Genomic DNA, 17932 nt, shown 5'->3' on the forward strand with positions numbered 1-17932 from the left:
GGGATAGGCTGCAGACTTTAGTTACAATAAGCTTTGACGAGGTTGTGAACAGAAAGGAGGCGAAAGAGCTCTTTGGCTAGTAATGCCGATACCTTTGATGCAGATACGGACTTCTGTTTTACTGTTTGTCAGAATGTAAATCTGTAAAATGCGGATCTTATCTTTGGGAGCCACAGATGCGTTTGTACAACCTTCCAGTCAGCAAGCTCTCGCAGTGGGGAAATATTAATCCACTGCATTTTGAACCCTGATTGATTTGCTGAAATCTTGAGGAGAAACACAGTGGAAATTACAACCAATAATGATGTTGGAAACCGGCCCTCGTTCGAGGATGAGGTGAAGATGTGCAACCTGTCAGGAACTGACGCCCTCCCCCTGGGATGCCTCCGTGTAAGCGCGGGATCTCTGGCATTAAGGGACCGTCTCTGACACCAGTTTGTGCCTCCCTTTTTCCAGGAAGCAACTGGAAGTGTTTGGGAACAGCCGGAGACACGCCGGCTGTTTGCCTCCTCCACCTAAACGAGCTGGCTGCGGAAAAACATGTTTTCTGCCCTAAAAGAGCGGCCTCGTTCTTTTGGTTACAGATGGAAATCGCTGCCATCACCGTCACTGGCACGTCACCGATATTCCGGCCACAGGCGGTGAACACCCAGAGCACGGGGAGGGGCGTGTGCGAAGCGGTTACGTGCCGTGACGCAGCACACGCCCCACGCTACCCGGGAGCCGCCCCATGGCGGACACGCGTGTGGCAACGGCCGCGCCCAACGGCCCTGGCACTGACGTCACCGCTGCGCGCCGGAGGAGGCCCCGCCCCCTAGTCGCTCTCCCCCGCCCCACGCGCGAGGCCAGGCCGCCTGCCCGGAGGTAAGCGCGGCTCCTCCCGCCTCTCCCCGTGCTCGCCCCACGCGTGGGACTGCACAGGCACTCCCCCCCCCCCCGCTCCCCGAGATGGGCTCGCCCACTCCCCCCCCCCCCTTCCCCGCCGCTGGGTGGTGCGGCTCGGGGCCGGGCCGGCGGTGGGCCTGGGCCAGGGAAATGGGGGGTCTGCGGTTATGGTGGGGGTTGTCACCCACGCAGTCAGATCGCTCCGTCAGGCTTTAGGGTTTTCCAGAGGCGTTTGAAAAGAGGGGAGGGCGTTGTGGGGAGCCAGTGGTGGGGCTGTTCACAAGCGGGGTGTCTCGACCCCCTAGGGTTTCAGTCTGTGAGAAGCGACGCGGAGGCGAGGCTGGCAGGAAAGGCTGGTGCCACAGCAGGGGGTCTTCCCGCGGGGGTCCTCAGGGGGACATCCAGCTCCTTTAGGGACTCCTGTGACCCAGTGCGTTTGGGAAGTCGGGTCAGGTGCTCAAATCCCATCTTACCATGGCTCTAAGGGATCCGTAAAGTGTTCCGTCTTCCACAAAGAGGTGTTAGAACAAGAGATTTTGGGTATAAACTGTTGGGAAAGCCTCAGTTTGCCTGCATATCTACTTCACCTGGTGTGCAGGTGATGGAGGAGCCCGTGCGTGGCCGAAGAGCTGAACGAGGCTTCCAGGGTAGCTGTAAGCCAGTGCTGAACAGTCCCGGTTGTTCTGTGGTCACTGTCCCAAATGCCTGGACACCCTCCGTAACCTCCCAGAACCGAGGGTCGAGTTGTGCGCGGTACTGGTTCTCTTAGTGAGCATAAACACAGTTTAACGCGTAACTTGTTTAACTACCCATGAGAAGGAGAATATGGACTATAGGCTTTCCAGTTGGTGTCGTGCCTTGAGGATGGTTGTACCTAGGAAGGTTGTACTGTAGGCAGTAAACGGTTACGTTCCTATTAAAAATCAGTAAAATAGCATTGCAACTTAAGGAGCCTTGAGAACTTGGTAATCGTTGTAAGAAGAACGTGTCTTTTTCAAAGAGAAGATACAGTTTGCACGTACAGGCCGTGGTTAAAATAGTTCAGCAGCACTCCTTTCCCTTCACAGAAAGGCAGGTGATACTTAAAATTACTAAGCTCAAGTACTTCGTAATGAAGTAGATCTCGTTATGGTTCTCTTGTGTTGCTGCAAAGGTGAAGATGTCCCCTTCCTTACGCTTTGTCACACCGTTCTGACTGCTAGCAACTTAATAAGGGACTTTGACTTGCAAATTAAACTTGCTAATTAAAAGGCCTCATTTTTGAGACAAACAAAAATGGAAAGACTTGATTGTAAAATAAATAAAAACTGAAAGGTGTCTGGCACATTTCTTGGTTTTAAAAATATAAAAGAACACTTCCAGTCTAAAATACTTGGATATTGCTAATCCTGTGGCAGTATGACCCTTGCTAAAGAAATCAGAAAGCACTTAACCCCAGAACATGACAAACGTGAAAGTGCTTGTTAGAATCCTTAGGCTTCCTGTCAGAAATGCGGTGCGGAAATCACACAGACCTTTCTGATAAGCACATTTCTCTTTGAAGTGGTTTAAGATTTTTAGAATCAATTCTTCATCTGTGCACAGTTGGTCTGCTTTTCATATGAACTGCCAGCATTTAGTAAAGATTGTTTGTTTGTAGTGGCAGCAGTAGAAATTTGTAGGATGTCCATGGAATGTAATGGTGAACTGAGAAAAACATCAATTGCTTTAAATGTATAAACAGGGCACTGGAATGGTAGTGGTCACCACAGCTCTGGGTAGATGTTGCAGAACGAGAGCTGGAAAGGGCAGCACGGAAAGAAGAAACAACCGTGACTGATTGAGGGGTAACACTGAGAGTGAAGGTTGATATTGTTAACTTTAGAGATGATGCCAAGGGGATGTGATAACAGACTATGAAAGCTTTGAGGTTACAGACTTTATTACCTTTGTCTGAGCTCTCTTTGTTCACTGTAACCATTTGCTTTTCTCCATTCTTCATGCCGGCTTGCTATGAGGCATTCTGCTGGCAGTGTTCCCCATGCATGCTGTTCTGTATAAGCTCCATTTTTCTGTGCTGGGAAATTGCTTGGGTTCCTTTTTCCCATCTTCCTCTCTTCTCCTGGTTGGTTGTTCTCCCTTCTGTGTCAGGCTGTGATTACTGCCATGCCTTTTCTTCTGTGCACCTCTCTTCTCCATCCTACAATGTTTTATTTCATCTATTTCAATCCCTGTGAAAACTCCATGTCCCCAAATGAGTTTTCCTTATTACTCCCTCACTTCTGTGATTTTGCTCATCCCTTTTCTTTGCTCATAGTAGTTGGTCTCCTTTTTGTCAGGTTATCAGCTGTTAAATTCTATTTAGTAGAGAGGCGGAAAAGATTTTCCCTGTTTTTCTCCTGAATCAATAAGATTGATGCTTAGAACACAACATCCCACAGTTACTGCATTATGTTCAACCAAAAAATGGGTAAATATGCTTCTATATAGTTGATCAGAGTCTTGTTAGCACAGTCAAATAATGAACAGCCAAAACCAGATTGGAGTCACTTTTCTAAACAGTAGAGAAAGGTACTGCATGAAGTGTAAATACAGGAAATTGAATTCTGATAAAAAGAAGTACTTTTTCATGCATTGTGGAACTAGTGGCTAAAGGAAACAAAGGAGGTCAGCAGTTTAAAAGGATTAAAAAACTCTTTGGCTTTAATAGTGTATATTCATGGTGCTGATACCAGTGGAGAGTGGCAGCAAATTTTAGAAGGGGTAGTAAACTCCACGGTTTAGAGCATACAGGAGCTATAGACTGGAGGGAGGTTATTTCCTGTTCGCTGCAAATTTGGTAGGACAGAAGTATTCGGTATTGATTGCTGTCACAAACAAAAACCCACTGGAATACAGACATACTGAGCTTCATCCACTCTGATGATGTGTAAACTGTTTTATGCAAGGAGACAGTATTTTGCTGTACGAGAAGTTCTTGCTAGGTTCAGTGCAACCAAGAGTGTATGTTTTAAAGACCAGTTTAGACGTACAAATTTAACATCGCTTTAAAACCCCAGTCTTGAACTGAGCTGTGGTAGCATAGTCTGAGCGTGAGAGCTTTTATGAAAACCTCTCACTAAGAAGTGTTCTGGACATAACTAAAGAAAGCTGGTTTTATCATTGTACTTACTGAAGGGTGTGCTGACAGGTTGGAGCTGAACAAGAGCCAGAGTATATTGGATTTGTTCAGAAGAGGAAACAACTATGTCATCAAAGATGTGGAACTAGGACAGCTGATTACAGAGAATAAAAATGTTTTATGAATCATGCGGATTGAGTTGAAGGTTTACATCAAAGTTGGTTTGTGTGGATATAGATGGGGCTGCAGTGAATATGGGTTGTTCAAGCCAAGCTGAGATACCTGTTTTCTCACGTGATATTCCCCATGGGCTGCAGTGTAAGTGAGCCTCAAAAATATTATTCCTTCCCTTTAAATTTTAATCTTCTTTTAAGACAGATCAGAATAAACTTTGCCAATCCTCTGAGGCTGAAGAGGCTTTATCTCAGTGGCATCAGCAAGAGCCTGATGGCTGTGAGCTGTTTTGTAGGGTTCGTTGCACGCTGGGATGCTGACTGGACCCTAGCTTTGCAGGCAGGGTTAAAAATGATTGCTTGGCTGTTGCCCGTTTGTACTATAGTGCAAAGAGTGCATTGGATAACTACTGTGGCTTGAGTTGGGATATTTTTAAGGGGATCAAGATAAGCCCATTGGTGCATACTTGGTATTTCATGGTAGGCATAATTACTTTTGCAATGGAAATCTTTCTTGCAAACAAGATTGTGAGTTGGCGTTGCAAGAGCGCTCTGACTAATTGTACTAGATGTGCTCTCCAGCTGCCCCGAGCTGGCTTGAAAGGCATTAGTAGCAAAACAGATCTGTGGACACAGTGATGACTAGCGGGCAACTAATTATTTATTATGCAGCAATAATGCTGAGAAATCTCCGTCACAGATTAGAGCCTATCATTGTACTTAGAGCTTTGCAAACATGGAATAAAGTGGATTTCTCTGCCCAAAAGAGGTTTGTGATCAGAGAACTTAGTCATGATCTCTGGTAGCTTTAAATTTAAGATGCTTGTTCCTTGTTGCTCTGTTATCCCATAGCCACAGCAGTGAACTACAGTGTTAGGGCAGAAGGGACATCTCTGCTGTGCTTGCACATCAGTACATTCACTGCAGGTTGTGTCAGAACTCACGAGGGAGGACAGTGTCAGTTTGTAGGAGATGGTTTGTCATATTGATGTTGCTAATGCATTTGTTTTGAATTTGAGAGCATTTTTATATGACCTGACCAAAAAGTTTGGGGTTTGTTTTGGTTTTCTTTAAATAATCTGTAAATATCCATGAAAAGGAGGAAAGTCTAATCTGATTTTTGTTAGATGAATAATCTGGGGAAAAAAAAAATCTGAGCTCAGTATGAAGATGAGGCTTTCTAGTGCTTAAGAAATAGGTTAAGAATTAACATGAAGTGTGAAGTGAGTTGCAATATTAGCAGAATGAAGGATGCTAAATTACTTTTGTGTCTTCTGTTTGCGTGTTACAAAATATTTGAAATACCCCATTTTTATCCTGAACTTGGCAGTTTTAATTCCAGTTAAAAACCATGTGCATGACACTGAGCATTTTTTAATTCTATCTTTCGGGGTTTCCTACTGCCACGTTGATATATGTGTGTAGCTTCCATTACTTTCGCCATGCATCTTCAGCAAAACCTCTCATAGAGGTACCCAGGACCTAATTAAGAGTTTTTTGTCTTTCAGTATGACAGATAAGAGTTTTGCTGTGGGGGTGAGCAGAAAGGGCGGTTTGGTTTTGCTTTTTATGCCAGCTGGCAATTACTTTCTAAGGCTTGTGTTAAAACACTAGATATATTCAAAGATTATTCATAAAAGCCACCTGCAAATTGTCTGCAGTTTCCCTCTTTCTGCTTCTTACCTTTGTGTGCCATTCATGGGTGTGCTTTACTTGAAAGGAGTCTGCAGAGTTCTTCTTTTCATTCTCCTGAAAGATAAATGTGAAGATGGATGATTTTGCTAGTTGTATTGTCCATAATCATCTGTATTTTGTTTGTTTTTATTTAAACTTCCTTAATACAGCATTTAACTGTTGGATCAGTTGGATCTTAGATCAATAGCCACATTGGCACTAGAGCAAACTGCTTCTGATTGTCACCTGTTTAGTCTTTTATATACAGTCTGCAAAAGATGATATATTTTCTCTTGCTTTCTCCTTTTCATATTTGTGTCTCTTCTGTGGTTCATAATGTCCGATATTTCCCTCCCTGCCCTTTTTGCAGGTTGAGTGTATTACTTGCTCTGATTTATACTATGTTGACTGGAGAGAGGGTGTTCCTTGTTTTCTAAGCAGAAGTTTACATAAATATAGTCATGTTTCTGAATAAATAAGAATTTATTCAGATTTTTTCAGAAATTTCAGAATATTCAGAAATTTTCCACCTGTGGAAACTCATAAGACAATTTTTGATCAGACTTAAATGCAATGAGTAACTTTTCTCATGAAAATGGTTTACTTTTGTGATTTCAAGTTCTTTTCTTCCTCAAATATATTTTTCTTTCATGGTGTTTTCCCAAAAACTACACGGCAGTTTTTGAGCTGAGGGTTAAAAGGGAAAGTTGTTTCTGGTAGAATGATGTTATGAAGTCATACCACATTTTTCATCACTATTTGTTTGCCTCAGTGTCCTTAATCAAAGTAGGCCTTTTCTATTTTATGTTTATGGGTTGTGAACTTTCCCTTGCATTCTCAAAATTAAAGATCTCATAAAGTATTATCATCATGCACAACAGATTATGTGTTCTGCATCCAAGTATTATAACTTGATAATGAAAATGCTGTCTTATCCTTTTTTCCCTTAGACTTTCCCATTATTCACGTGCTTACCCAGCAAGTATTTTCATAACTTCTCTTATCTGAATATTTGTATTGTCCCTAATTTTTTTAAGCGGAATCTCTGTGCCAAATAAAATGTGGTTGAAAGTCAGCAAATCCAACAGAGAAAACCTGTGTATTAAACATCGACTTCAGGAACTGAATTAAATTTCTGCTTGTTCCGAATATATAGAGCAACACTTTTAAAACTGTGAGGAAATTTTTGGTTGTGGTTTAATAACTGAAACATAACTATTGAGGGCAGTATAGCCTTTAGGTATGTTTAGAGAATCACTGATGTGGTCTTAGTTCCTCCCATCCTTGGCTTTGTCATTCTGCAGGTGTGACTGTGCAGTGTGTGTGTTGATTTTGGCAGAAACAATTTTGTGGAGTTTCCAGTGTACACGTTTTCTAATGTAGTGTAAGTTTGCTCTTGTTGATTTAATGTTACCAAAACTATTTTAGGCTGTTGACTGCTGCCTTACTGTTGGCATGTGCCAACACTGTAACATATCCTGCTTAGAGATTAGTAATGCTGAACCAACAGTCTAATGAAAAGAGAGAGGTCCCTAAGCAGCAGGAGTAGGAACTCGCTAGTTCCTGTTGAAATGAACAGAGAACACAAGTTCAACAAATTCTTCCCCCTCCCTGGGCAGAAGGAGCGGACTTATCAATGAAGGGTACTGTACACAGGCTAATGTGCAGCCTTGTTCCATTGAAGGCTGATGCATTTTTTTTCCCTTTCCTTGCTAATTGACGGTGCCAAGTAAATACTTCGTGATACAAGGACAAACTTAATTCTTTCTGGATCATGAGACAGCAATCATAGCAAAATACATTTTGGACTGTATCTGTTACCTTTCCTTCTATCTTGCTATTCTCTGTCTCATTCTTTAGGTCTAGCTTGGGATATTGGAAAGAATATCACACATGCTCTAGGGACTGTTTATCCTTGCAACTGCTGTAAAAGAGCTCGAATTAGTTTTGATTGGTAACATATTCCTGCTACAGGAGGTGTTTTTTTTTTTTTTTTTCTGCAGTTGCTGGTGCTGGATGCCCTGATAAAGAGAGAAAAGTTGGAATTTATCGGTACGTTCATGCATGTCCATCAAATTAAGACCATAGTAGATTAAGTATTGTAGTGATGGTAAACTCTGTAGATGATTGTTGGATTGGATTACACCTCTCTCTCTGTATGTGTAAATGTGTACTGACAGATACCTTCTAACCAGGCTTAACTGTATTAACAGCTGGGAAAATCTAGTTTCTTCTGTAGCTTTGAGTATTTTTTGTGCTGTATTATATGACTAAAAGTTAACAACAGTGTTTCTGGACTCTTTTAATCAACCTAACAAGGGTGATTATAATGCAGGTGGCCAGGACAGAACAAAACACAAACAATACTATCGTAAATAGTAGAAATAATTGTATTGGTATTTTGCCTTTCTGTGGGCGGCATCTTGTAGGTCCAGCTCGGCTTTCTTGCTTAGGTCTGGTGCAGCTGAGTGAAACAGTATTTACATGAGCAAGTTACATGCTGGGGTAGGAGGGGACCTTCAATGTGCCATGGTTAGCGTTGTGATTCTGTACTCAGTCTGAAAAACAGCTCTGACCAGGATGAAAAGCCATGCAGCTGAGTAGGATTATAATTCTAAACTATGCAAACAACAGCAAGGAAACTGGGCTTGTTAACTGACTGATCATATTTCTGGAATCACACTGGCTTGGTTAAAACTGGAGCTGCAGACAAGCTTGAGTAGCTCTACACTGCTTTTCCTCCCAATCTTCCTCCTGTTTGACCTCCAGGAGACAATATAAATAAAAAGAAACCTCTCTCACACATACCGCTCTCTTGCCAGGAAAAGGGATAGATCAAATCTTTATCTAAAACAAACTCCAGTGATGTGACAGCTGTTTGCTGTTTCCTTGCTGTTTGCACTGGCTGTGTGGCTTGGTGTGCATAGATCAAATTTTCGAAGTGCAGTTTCTCCAACTTATGTTCCTGCCCTCTGTACTCAGCGGCTGGGTAGTGGGTTTATCACGCTGATCCTAAGTAGGAAGGACTGCAGTGATCCAGGTGCTCCCACTGTTCTTGATGCAGCTTACGAAATGGGCAGGAAAATTATATATGTCTTCCTCTCTTTCCTTATAATGTTCAAAACATTGTTGCTCAATCAGTAGAAGTTGTAGAAAGTAACATAGCTTTAAGTAACTCCCCAAGAGAATATGTGATTTATGATTTCAGAGGAATTAAAGATACCGATTGTAAGCCCACAGCCAGACAGCTTGGCAGTAGCCGTGCCATGTTACTCTGAATGCTGGGATCAAAAAAGGAGTGCTTTGGGATTTTTCACGTCTTTGCTTATCTCACGGTTGCTGTGCGTAGATGCATCTACAAGATTTCCAGAGTATTTTGAAATCCCCAAATCAACTCAGCTTTGTTAGTTATATCGCAGATTGTAATACCCCACAGAGAATTCAGAAAACTGGATAAAGGGTTCATAAGAAGAATTTCTTGGACCAACTCCTAAATTTAGCATTGGAAGATGTAACTGACCCTGACATAACTGGTGCTGCATAACTGCTTTAAAGCTGAAGTAATGTCTGTTCTTAAGACAGGCTGAAGCCATATCCCTGCTTTGTTTTGGTTTTTTGTGTTTGCTTTTTTTTGTTGTTTTGTTTTGTTTTTTGGTTTTTTTTTTTAGCATCCTGCCTGTTGCTTGGTGTAGCTCTTTATATGCTGTGATTGATAGAGCACTCCTTTTAAACAAGCAAATAATTTCTTTCTATCACAGACCATAAAAGCTAAATACTGGTTTGGGACTGTTACAAGAATAGGTACTACAGTCATGTCATTTGTAATGCTCCTTCATGCCATTTTGCACAGCAATTAGGAGATACCTCTGAAATTATAGGACCTTTAACTGTGGCACTATTGACATTACCTGCTAGAACTCTTCAGAAGTAGGCATTTCTTACAATGTTTAATGAATGAATGCTAATGCTTTGTATTGTAAAATATAGTCTTTTGACTCTGTAGGGACTTAATGAAAAGAATTATTAGTTTTGTTTCCTCTTTCCAGATGGATATGTCAGAAGATGGTATTAATACGGAAGAATATCCCACTGAAATTCATGATTATCTTGCAGCATTTGAAAAATCTCTTGGTTCTGTAGATGAGATGCTGAAGACAATGATGTCAGTTTCCAGGAGTGAGCTTCTCCAAAAGGTAAATAATCTTCCTTTTGACAACCTTTTTGTTATTAATACAAGAATACCTGGGAACCCCAGCTGAACTGAAAGGGTCTGTTAGGCTAGCCACTGCACAGAGAAATAACAAATACGACACTTCCTACCCTTGATAACTAATATTTGAAGTTCTTACATTTCTGAGATATCCAGACGGTCTTACAAACTAAACAATGAAATATATGCTCTTCCAAGCTGAAAAGTGATGATCCTACCAGTGAGTCATTTAGGTAGAGGACATTCTAGCTTATTCCCAACCTTCCTTAAAGTGCATGCTGAGTGCTCTTTCATAATGGAGAGGTCATTCACTTTTTTTTTCTGAGACGTTTTCACAACAAACTTAATGGAACTTTGTATACCCAGAAGGATGTAAAGGTGAACTGGCAGCAGTGAGAATTGATCTGATTCTGGAAGTCTAGACTTGCAGAACCTGGTGCTTGAAAAACTGAGCTGTCTCCTCTAGCGATGTTATAAGCACAAGTCTGTAAAATGTGGGGTTTTTTTCAGGGCAAGGTACTGCCTGAAGACTTCATACAAGCCTCTCTATCTTTTAACATTTAAAGCTTAACATGTAATTTCTTTCTTTAGGGCAAGAAAAAGCCAGCACATGAGGGAACTTCTTTATCCTCTGAGGATTTCTAACACAAATAAATTATGAAGAAAACAGTCTTGACAACACGGATCTTTTGACAGTATCCATGTTAGAACTAGCGAGCTGTACAATGATGTTATCAGAGTTTCTGGAAATCCTATAGGACTAAAATAATAAATTGACTTTGACAGTCGATGGAAAAAAACCCCTCATTACCTTTATTCTTCCTTTGCTTTACAGACCTAAGTATTCCAGCATGTGTTGAACACACAGTGTACCATGTGTAGTGTTAATGTTCATTGATTGTCTGCAGTATACTATAGTCATACTTGAGCTTCAGAAATCCTAAGAGTTTTTTTTTTTTTCTTCCATTCATAGCAACAACTATTTTGAATTAAGTTAGTGTGGAAAAATAGAGACTTATTTCTGACTATGGGAACGGTAGTCTGAGAGCCACGTGTCAAGAGATTTTTGTGCTTTTGGCTATATGGGACTGTGGCATTTGACATCAGACTGGGAAAATGACATGAATACTTGCAGAGGAGAGAATGGTTCTGTGATGGCATGGAAATAGGCATAGACATGGTCTCAGTGAACTTGTGCTGCAAAAATGTGCTCATTCAGTATGTATTTTTTAATGAATGCATTCACAATTATAAAATGTACATATTACTAAAATCTGTGCACATCTTGCTTAAAAATGTGGGTGTTTTTTTTTCCATTCTAGTTAGAGCCTCTTGAGCAAGCAAAGATGGATTTGGTTTCGGTGTACACGTTGAATTCAATGTTCTGGGGTAAGTATGTGTTAGGAAGAAAAAGTAGTACTTATGATTGCCATTTGAACGCCTTCTAGACAGCTGCAAACATTAAATAACCATCTTTCATACCCAAATAATTAGAAACTTGTAATTACCCCGAGGACCCAAATTATTGCCATCCATAGGATAAATGATGTTGAAACTCCAAATCAAAAGTTGATATTTACAAAAGCTGACTTTGTACGTGCATGAGGATGTTTCTTTCTGTTTTTTCATGGCAACCTTTTCTGTCCTTTTAAAAGACAGAAAGTTTAACCATGTTAGGTTTTTTTTTTTTAGCTGCAATATTTGATGATAATAGTTTGTCAGATACTTAACAACACAGTTAACTCCAATTCTTATTAATGGTTTTACGTGGACACTACAGTTTTCCTATGTGACTGATGGATTGGGTCCTCAGTCATGACAGCCTTCAGTTTCAAAAAACCCATGTTTTTTTCTTGTAGTATACTTGGCTACTCAGGGAATCAATCCAAAGGAACATCCAGTGAAACAAGAACTGGTAAGATTCTTACACTGCATGCACTGCAATATCTAACTTACCCAGGACAGTTAACTCATATAGAAGTAAAAAAATGTTTGTATCTATGCTTAAAATTGCTATGTTGCCATAATAGCATGCATATGCTACGTGGTGTTACATAACTGTTCGTATGCCCTGCTCGGCTCTCTAAATTAAGAAAGTCATATTTTTAGTTCCAAACAGTACTGTTTAAATCAAAGTTGTAAAGTCTGCTGAAATTAGAAAAGAACAAGAAGATGAATGGTGTCATCTTATCTTTTCTCCACCTTTGTTTGAGAATTGGATTCTGAACAGAGCAGCTTTTCACTTGTTTCTGTTAAATGGAAAAATGTTACATGTCTGATAATAATTTATAACTTCCAGTACGGCATTTTTTTCTTATAAATACTTGGAATCACGTTAATCTCTGAGGCTGCCTTTTCTTACTTTTGTATGACTCTACAGTGTGGTTGATTTACTAGTGAAGACGGGAAAGAGCCCCCCTCCCCCTTCCAAGTCCTCCATTAATTCATTTTCTCAGCAGTAAAGAATCCAGTTCAGCAACAAAGCTAAAAGCTTTTTTGGCACCAGTTGTATGTGTATTGTCCAGTAATTCTGCATTAGTGACATATTTACAACCTATAATAAATCTTTTGGGTTTGTCTTTATATTCCATTTAGATGCCTGACTACAGTATAGAAGGCCGGCTATCTTGAAAATTCTGCTGACTTAAAAAATCAAATCATTTAGCCTGAAGAAAAAATAGAAATCAAAACTTATAGCTACCCATTTTAATTCCTGTATAAATGAAAATATTAAATCTGAGCAATTGTAAAATACTTAGCTTAAATGTAATCCTTACATAACCAGTGGAACGGAAGATAGGACTGAAAAATGTGGAAAGCTAGTCCGAATAACAAGAATACTTCTATTTTTAATTTTGTGAGGTTTTCAGTAGTCTAGACTGTATCATATTAAAAAATGGATCAGTTAATATTTCATGATCTTTCAGTCAGTTTCTTGTTCCTCCTATATTAAATAGCGTCTGAATATTGTGTTAATTTAGCGATACTAAAAAATAAATTTTATCTCTTCTGCTGTGGATGTTTTATGCTGGTATTTTACTTCACAATTGCCAGTCGTTTTAACTCTGAAGAATGAGTGAATTATCATAGGCTAGATTCTTATCCAGTTCTCTTTGCCTTTTACAAGTATCAAGGTGACTGAATGCACATTCCTTCCTTCCAAGAACATTGTGTTGTTCTTATTCATGCGGAAAGCGAATAAAAAAAGACTTTGTCACGATTGTTTTGTTTTTAGAATTGCTCTCCTTGTGTACATACAGGCAATACACGAGGATTCAAACTGTATTAATAAAACTCATATTCAGGCTATCAGAGTTCATTTCTTTTGTCACATTGACATTTGTCAGCTCCTTTTTCCCATATTGATACATGTAGGTTTGCCATTTGTTCTCATTAGCCATCTCAGTCACCAAAGAAATATTACAGTCTATCATGATTTCAGACCCTGTAAAGCTCTCCTCATTAAAGCTATGTTTTTTGATATGGAAAGAGTGGCCAACTTTTTGACAAAAGTTGTTTATAATGGTCACTGAAGAACTGAAAATCAGTTCAGTAGCGTAGGTCTCCTAACTTTTGTTCCAGATTCAAAAAGCTGTCAATGGCTGTGTGAGAAATGTGTGGGTTACATAATATCAACACGTATTTAGTTAGCAGTATCCATAAATGTTCTGTTAATCCACATTTATCATTTGGGTATCAGGTAGAGCACTATATATATATATATGTGTGTATATATGTCACTGTTGTTTGTTGTTTGTATGACAGTAACACCTAAAAGCCCTAGAGTTGAAGGCCATATTAGGCTAAATATGTAGACATGAAATCTATCAACCAAACTTTTACATGTTTTACAGAATTACTGTCAGTGTCCTGTCTAGTCAGTGAAGAGAAGCAGGCACTTAACAGAGGGTGATTCCCATCTTAGAGGGGTTTAGTTACCCTCTCAAAGTAATTTCCTTTATTGATTGCAGAAGTAGATGAGGATGAACAGGCACATAAATGAGATTGTTAAGCTGGGAGGGTATACTTAGGTGGGGCTGAATCCAAGCCATGCTTTGTTCAGAAAAAGCTCTAGACACCAAATGACTTGGTAGGCTAACATGGCAAGAAAGTACTCCCTTGCTTTATGGAATGGCAGTGGAAAAAGGCTTTTTTTGTTATCTATGGTCATAAAAGGAGCCTCTGGTACAGCTGGAAATTCATCAGGCTGCCTTAAATAGGTTCACTGATAAGCCCCCTTGACCATTTCAGGATCTTAACCACAAGACTTGTGTGTAGTTGCATGTGTAATGCTCATAACATCTTTGATTTTGTGTAAAATTAAGATGCTTTTTGGCTTTGCTTGGACATGCTGAATTTTCTTTCTTTTTTTTTTGTAGACAGTAGTCAGTATAATTAATATGTAAAATATCTAAATATTGTTTTGCCATCTTTATGTAGGCCAAACTCCAAACTGAGTTCAGTATTTTGTTTTCTAACTTCGCTTGCAAGACCCGTTCTCGTCTCACTGTAAATTAGATGCAGAGTCTTCACCTCTGTAGGACTTCATGTTGCTATGATGGTGGATATCATGCAAATATTAGTATGGTAGGTACCTGTGATGGAAAATCCACTAAAGGGGAAGCCTAAAGTTTGCAAAGAGCCTGGTATATATATTTAAATTATGCTATTTTTCTAGGTATTATAGTTATAGAAATGCACACGGTGGAGAGCTTCTATGCATTGATTTTATTTTAGCAGCAATCTTGGGAGAATGGTGTGAAATATACTTTTCCTTTTTTTTTTTTTTTTTCCCTAGGAGAGAATAAGAACATACATGAACAAGGTCAAAGAAATAGCAGACAAGAAAAAGGCATCCAAACTCGATAAAGGAGCTGCTTCTAGATTTGTAAGAAACGCACTTTGGGAACCAAATGCTGAAAATGAACATACCTCCAAAACTCCCGCTAAAGGAAAAAAGAGAAAGATGGACTAAATTTTTGTTTCCCCTTATATAAATTAGAGACACCTAGAACTTATTTCAAATTTTGTTTTGCATATTGTATGCATCTTGCAGGGGTGCTGTATAGCAACATCTCAATTAAGTTATACTTAAGAATTTTACAGGATTGTATTTTGTCCAGAACACTTGTCACTGAGGTAATCGCATTATATGTGTATCTGAAAGTGCTATTTGATGCGAGAGAAGTAGCATTTCATTATTCAAATAATGATGACCTGACATACGCTTGCTTGTAATAGATACTAATGATGTTTTGCTGATAATGCCTAAGAATTCCTTTTTTTTACTGCTGAATGAATGACACTTTTTTATATGTACTTAATCTCCTGAATATTAAAACGTCTCAAACAATATTATCCAGTCTGTGGTCTTTATGCAAGAGCCATGTTCACTTTCTTATTACATCACTGTGTGAAATGCTGTTTTGTAGAGTTTTGCAAGGTTTATTCACTGTGTTAAACTGTTTCCTTTTCAGCTTCTGAACTTGAATGTATGCCATATTCCCTTACTTCTGTTGCCTCTGAGAAAACCGAGCTTCAAGGGCCACAAGCAACAGCGTGGATTCCACTCTAAGCCACTGTGTCTAGTCAGTGGAAAAAATAGATAGCCCCAAAGGGCAATTTGTAGGGCCTGAAAAAAGGAGCAGGCTGGGGACAGCTATTAGGAAACAGCACATGGAGGAACTTGATTGGAATTTTGGCTGTGGTGCTCATCCTTTACCGCTGACACTGAGAGAGAGAAATGTGCTCTGAGGTGGTAGGAGTGTGGTCATCCGTTGCGATTTCTCAGATCTTCATCAGGGAAAGCATTCTCTGGTGCCATAAAAACTACTGCTCCATTTTGCAAATATGCTATTTGTTTTCCTAAAGATGTGAAGCTCAGTTGTTTAGGAGAGGCGGTGTGTTAGTTTCTTCAGAAGAACCTCACTAGTTCCTTTTTCAATATACCGCAAAGCAAAACTTAATTATCAGCCCAAGAGCTGTTTAACAATTAGCAGTAACCTAACTACTTATGAAGGAAAAATAAACAATTTAGTTCATCAAAATGCAGTTTAGGTAGCAGTCAACAAAACTGGTTGGGAAATACTGTTCCTGTGAAAGACTAAATGATAAGAACAAATGAATCCAGTATACCTATAGTACTGCAAGCTGAATGATGTATAGTGGATGGTTACTGTCCTTACAGAGTTGTACTGCATCATGCAGTACAGAATATGGACTAAACTGAATTAGGTGCTAAAATGAAAGTTCTCTTGTCCTTGACTATCTAAAACATATATTTGAAAGTAAAAGTTCAATACATTGACAAGTTTAATAAACTTACTTAAATAATTGTTGCATGTCTCTAGAAACTTTTTCAGTGACTAGTATGAATTTACACATTTTTCTTCATGATAAACTCTTTGAATAAATAGCAATTCCTTCAATCCAACTAACAAGAGAACTTGCTTGTATATATGTTCATGTAGGTACCTAACTGCTGCCTGAAATCTACAGGACTGCACATGTGAATATGCATGTTAAAGGCCCCATAAACATTTTCCAGCTGAAAGCCAAAATGAGAATGCTTTATTTCTACAGGTTAATGTCATAGTTATGCAAAACAAAAGAGCTGTTGGACCCAGGAGTCTTCTTCGTGCAATTAAGGTTAAAAATGCAAAAGACCTCAAGTGTGTTCTTGACCAAAGGCAGTAATACTCGTGTAAAGCAGTTCTTCTCTTAGTGTGCTTAGTAAGTTTGGACAGAGTTTATTTGGAAGTCTGTGTGTCCTGTCTTGTACTCCTTTCAACCTGATACTGCAAATGGTATCTTTAGACTACTATAAACAGATTTCTGTCCTTTGTGTGGATGTAGAGGTCTGTGCAAAGCATGAGGTTCAAAATGTTAATCTCAAAACCATTAATTTAAAAAAAGAAAAAAGGCCAGGTGTCCTATGAACTAACTGGGAAGACAATAGCATAGAAGTAGTCTGAAGTGGCACAAGCCCAAAGCACTTAATATAGAGATTTTCTGGGAGATAACGTCCTATACTTTGAGAGGCATTGTCTTGAGGAAACGAGTAGCTCAGCTTGTATTTACGCACAGTGCTGTTAATTAAAAGGGGATTGAAGGACATTTCCATTACATGATTTTCCTCTTAAGCTTCAATTATAGCTTTTGTTTTAAAAGGATAATTTCTGAAAAGGATCATAATTCAGTGTCCAGTCAAGTACACAGGTTTCATTGGTAAATGTTTAAACAAGAATAATGCAAGGCTATTAGCTAAGACTTTGGGAGGTAGAAGTCCATCTGGTATAATTAATTATATACAGGTATTTGGCATTTGTGATAGGGTAGTTTAAATAGATGTAACAAATGCAACTTTGTAAACTTTTTTTTTTTTAAGGCTAGTATCATTCAGTATGGCTGTTCACAGCCTGGATTTGTGGCTTTTCTAACACAAAGAGAACAACCCAGACAAATGGCCCACAAAATAAGGAGCGTTACCATGTGCTTGTTATTCACGAACAGCCCTATTAGAAAGAGGCTTGACATACAAGATCATGAATGCTAAGTGGTTTTATATCACTGAAGTGTTCTTGGAACATCTAGACTTCAGGATAGGTATTTAGTGAGGTCTCAAATATGAAATGACTTGACTGAATGTTGTTCGTGAAAGTTCCTCCCTGGAAAAGCTACATGAATATTGGAATAAAAAATGATAACTTTCCTGCCTCAAAATAGGACAGGCTGGCAAGAACATTTATGGCCCTGGCTCTGTGAATAAATCTGTATGAGCCATAGTTTGTAAAACGGTTCTACAGGGCCGGAAAGGGAATGAAAACATCTGGGAGACTTCCAGTCTCATTGCTGCATGTGCTGAATATGGTGCAGAAATACCAATTCTGC

At 39.4% G+C, this 17932-nt stretch overlaps 1 protein-coding gene across 2 annotated transcripts; it reads left to right on the forward strand.

The window, feature by feature from the left end:
• The first annotated feature begins 724 nt into the window (after positions 1-724).
• On the forward strand, positions 725-15397 carry C1D (C1D nuclear receptor corepressor). 2 transcript variants are annotated; one of them, XM_087776755.1, is made up of 6 exons: positions 731-864; positions 7836-7884; positions 9879-10025; positions 11365-11431; positions 11902-11957; positions 14841-15397. In XM_087776755.1, exons 3-6 carry the CDS (start codon positions 9879-9881, stop codon positions 15015-15017), a joined length of 447 nt encoding a protein of 148 aa, XP_087632881.1. In that variant the 5' UTR covers positions 731-864; positions 7836-7884; the 3' UTR covers positions 15018-15397. The 2 variants fall into 2 exon arrangements, with proteins under 2 accessions (XP_009470411.1, XP_087632881.1); XM_009472136.2 differs by lacking the exon at positions 7836-7884 and having other exon boundaries at positions 725-864.
• The last annotated feature ends 2535 nt before the right edge of the window (positions 15398-17932 follow it).

Source organism: Nipponia nippon, unplaced genomic scaffold, assembly GCF_047370975.1.
Source record: "Nipponia nippon isolate SJK-2023a ecotype South Korea unplaced genomic scaffold, ASM4737097v1 scaffold_4, whole genome shotgun sequence".
Lineage (NCBI taxonomy): Eukaryota > Metazoa > Chordata > Aves > Pelecaniformes > Threskiornithidae > Nipponia > Nipponia nippon.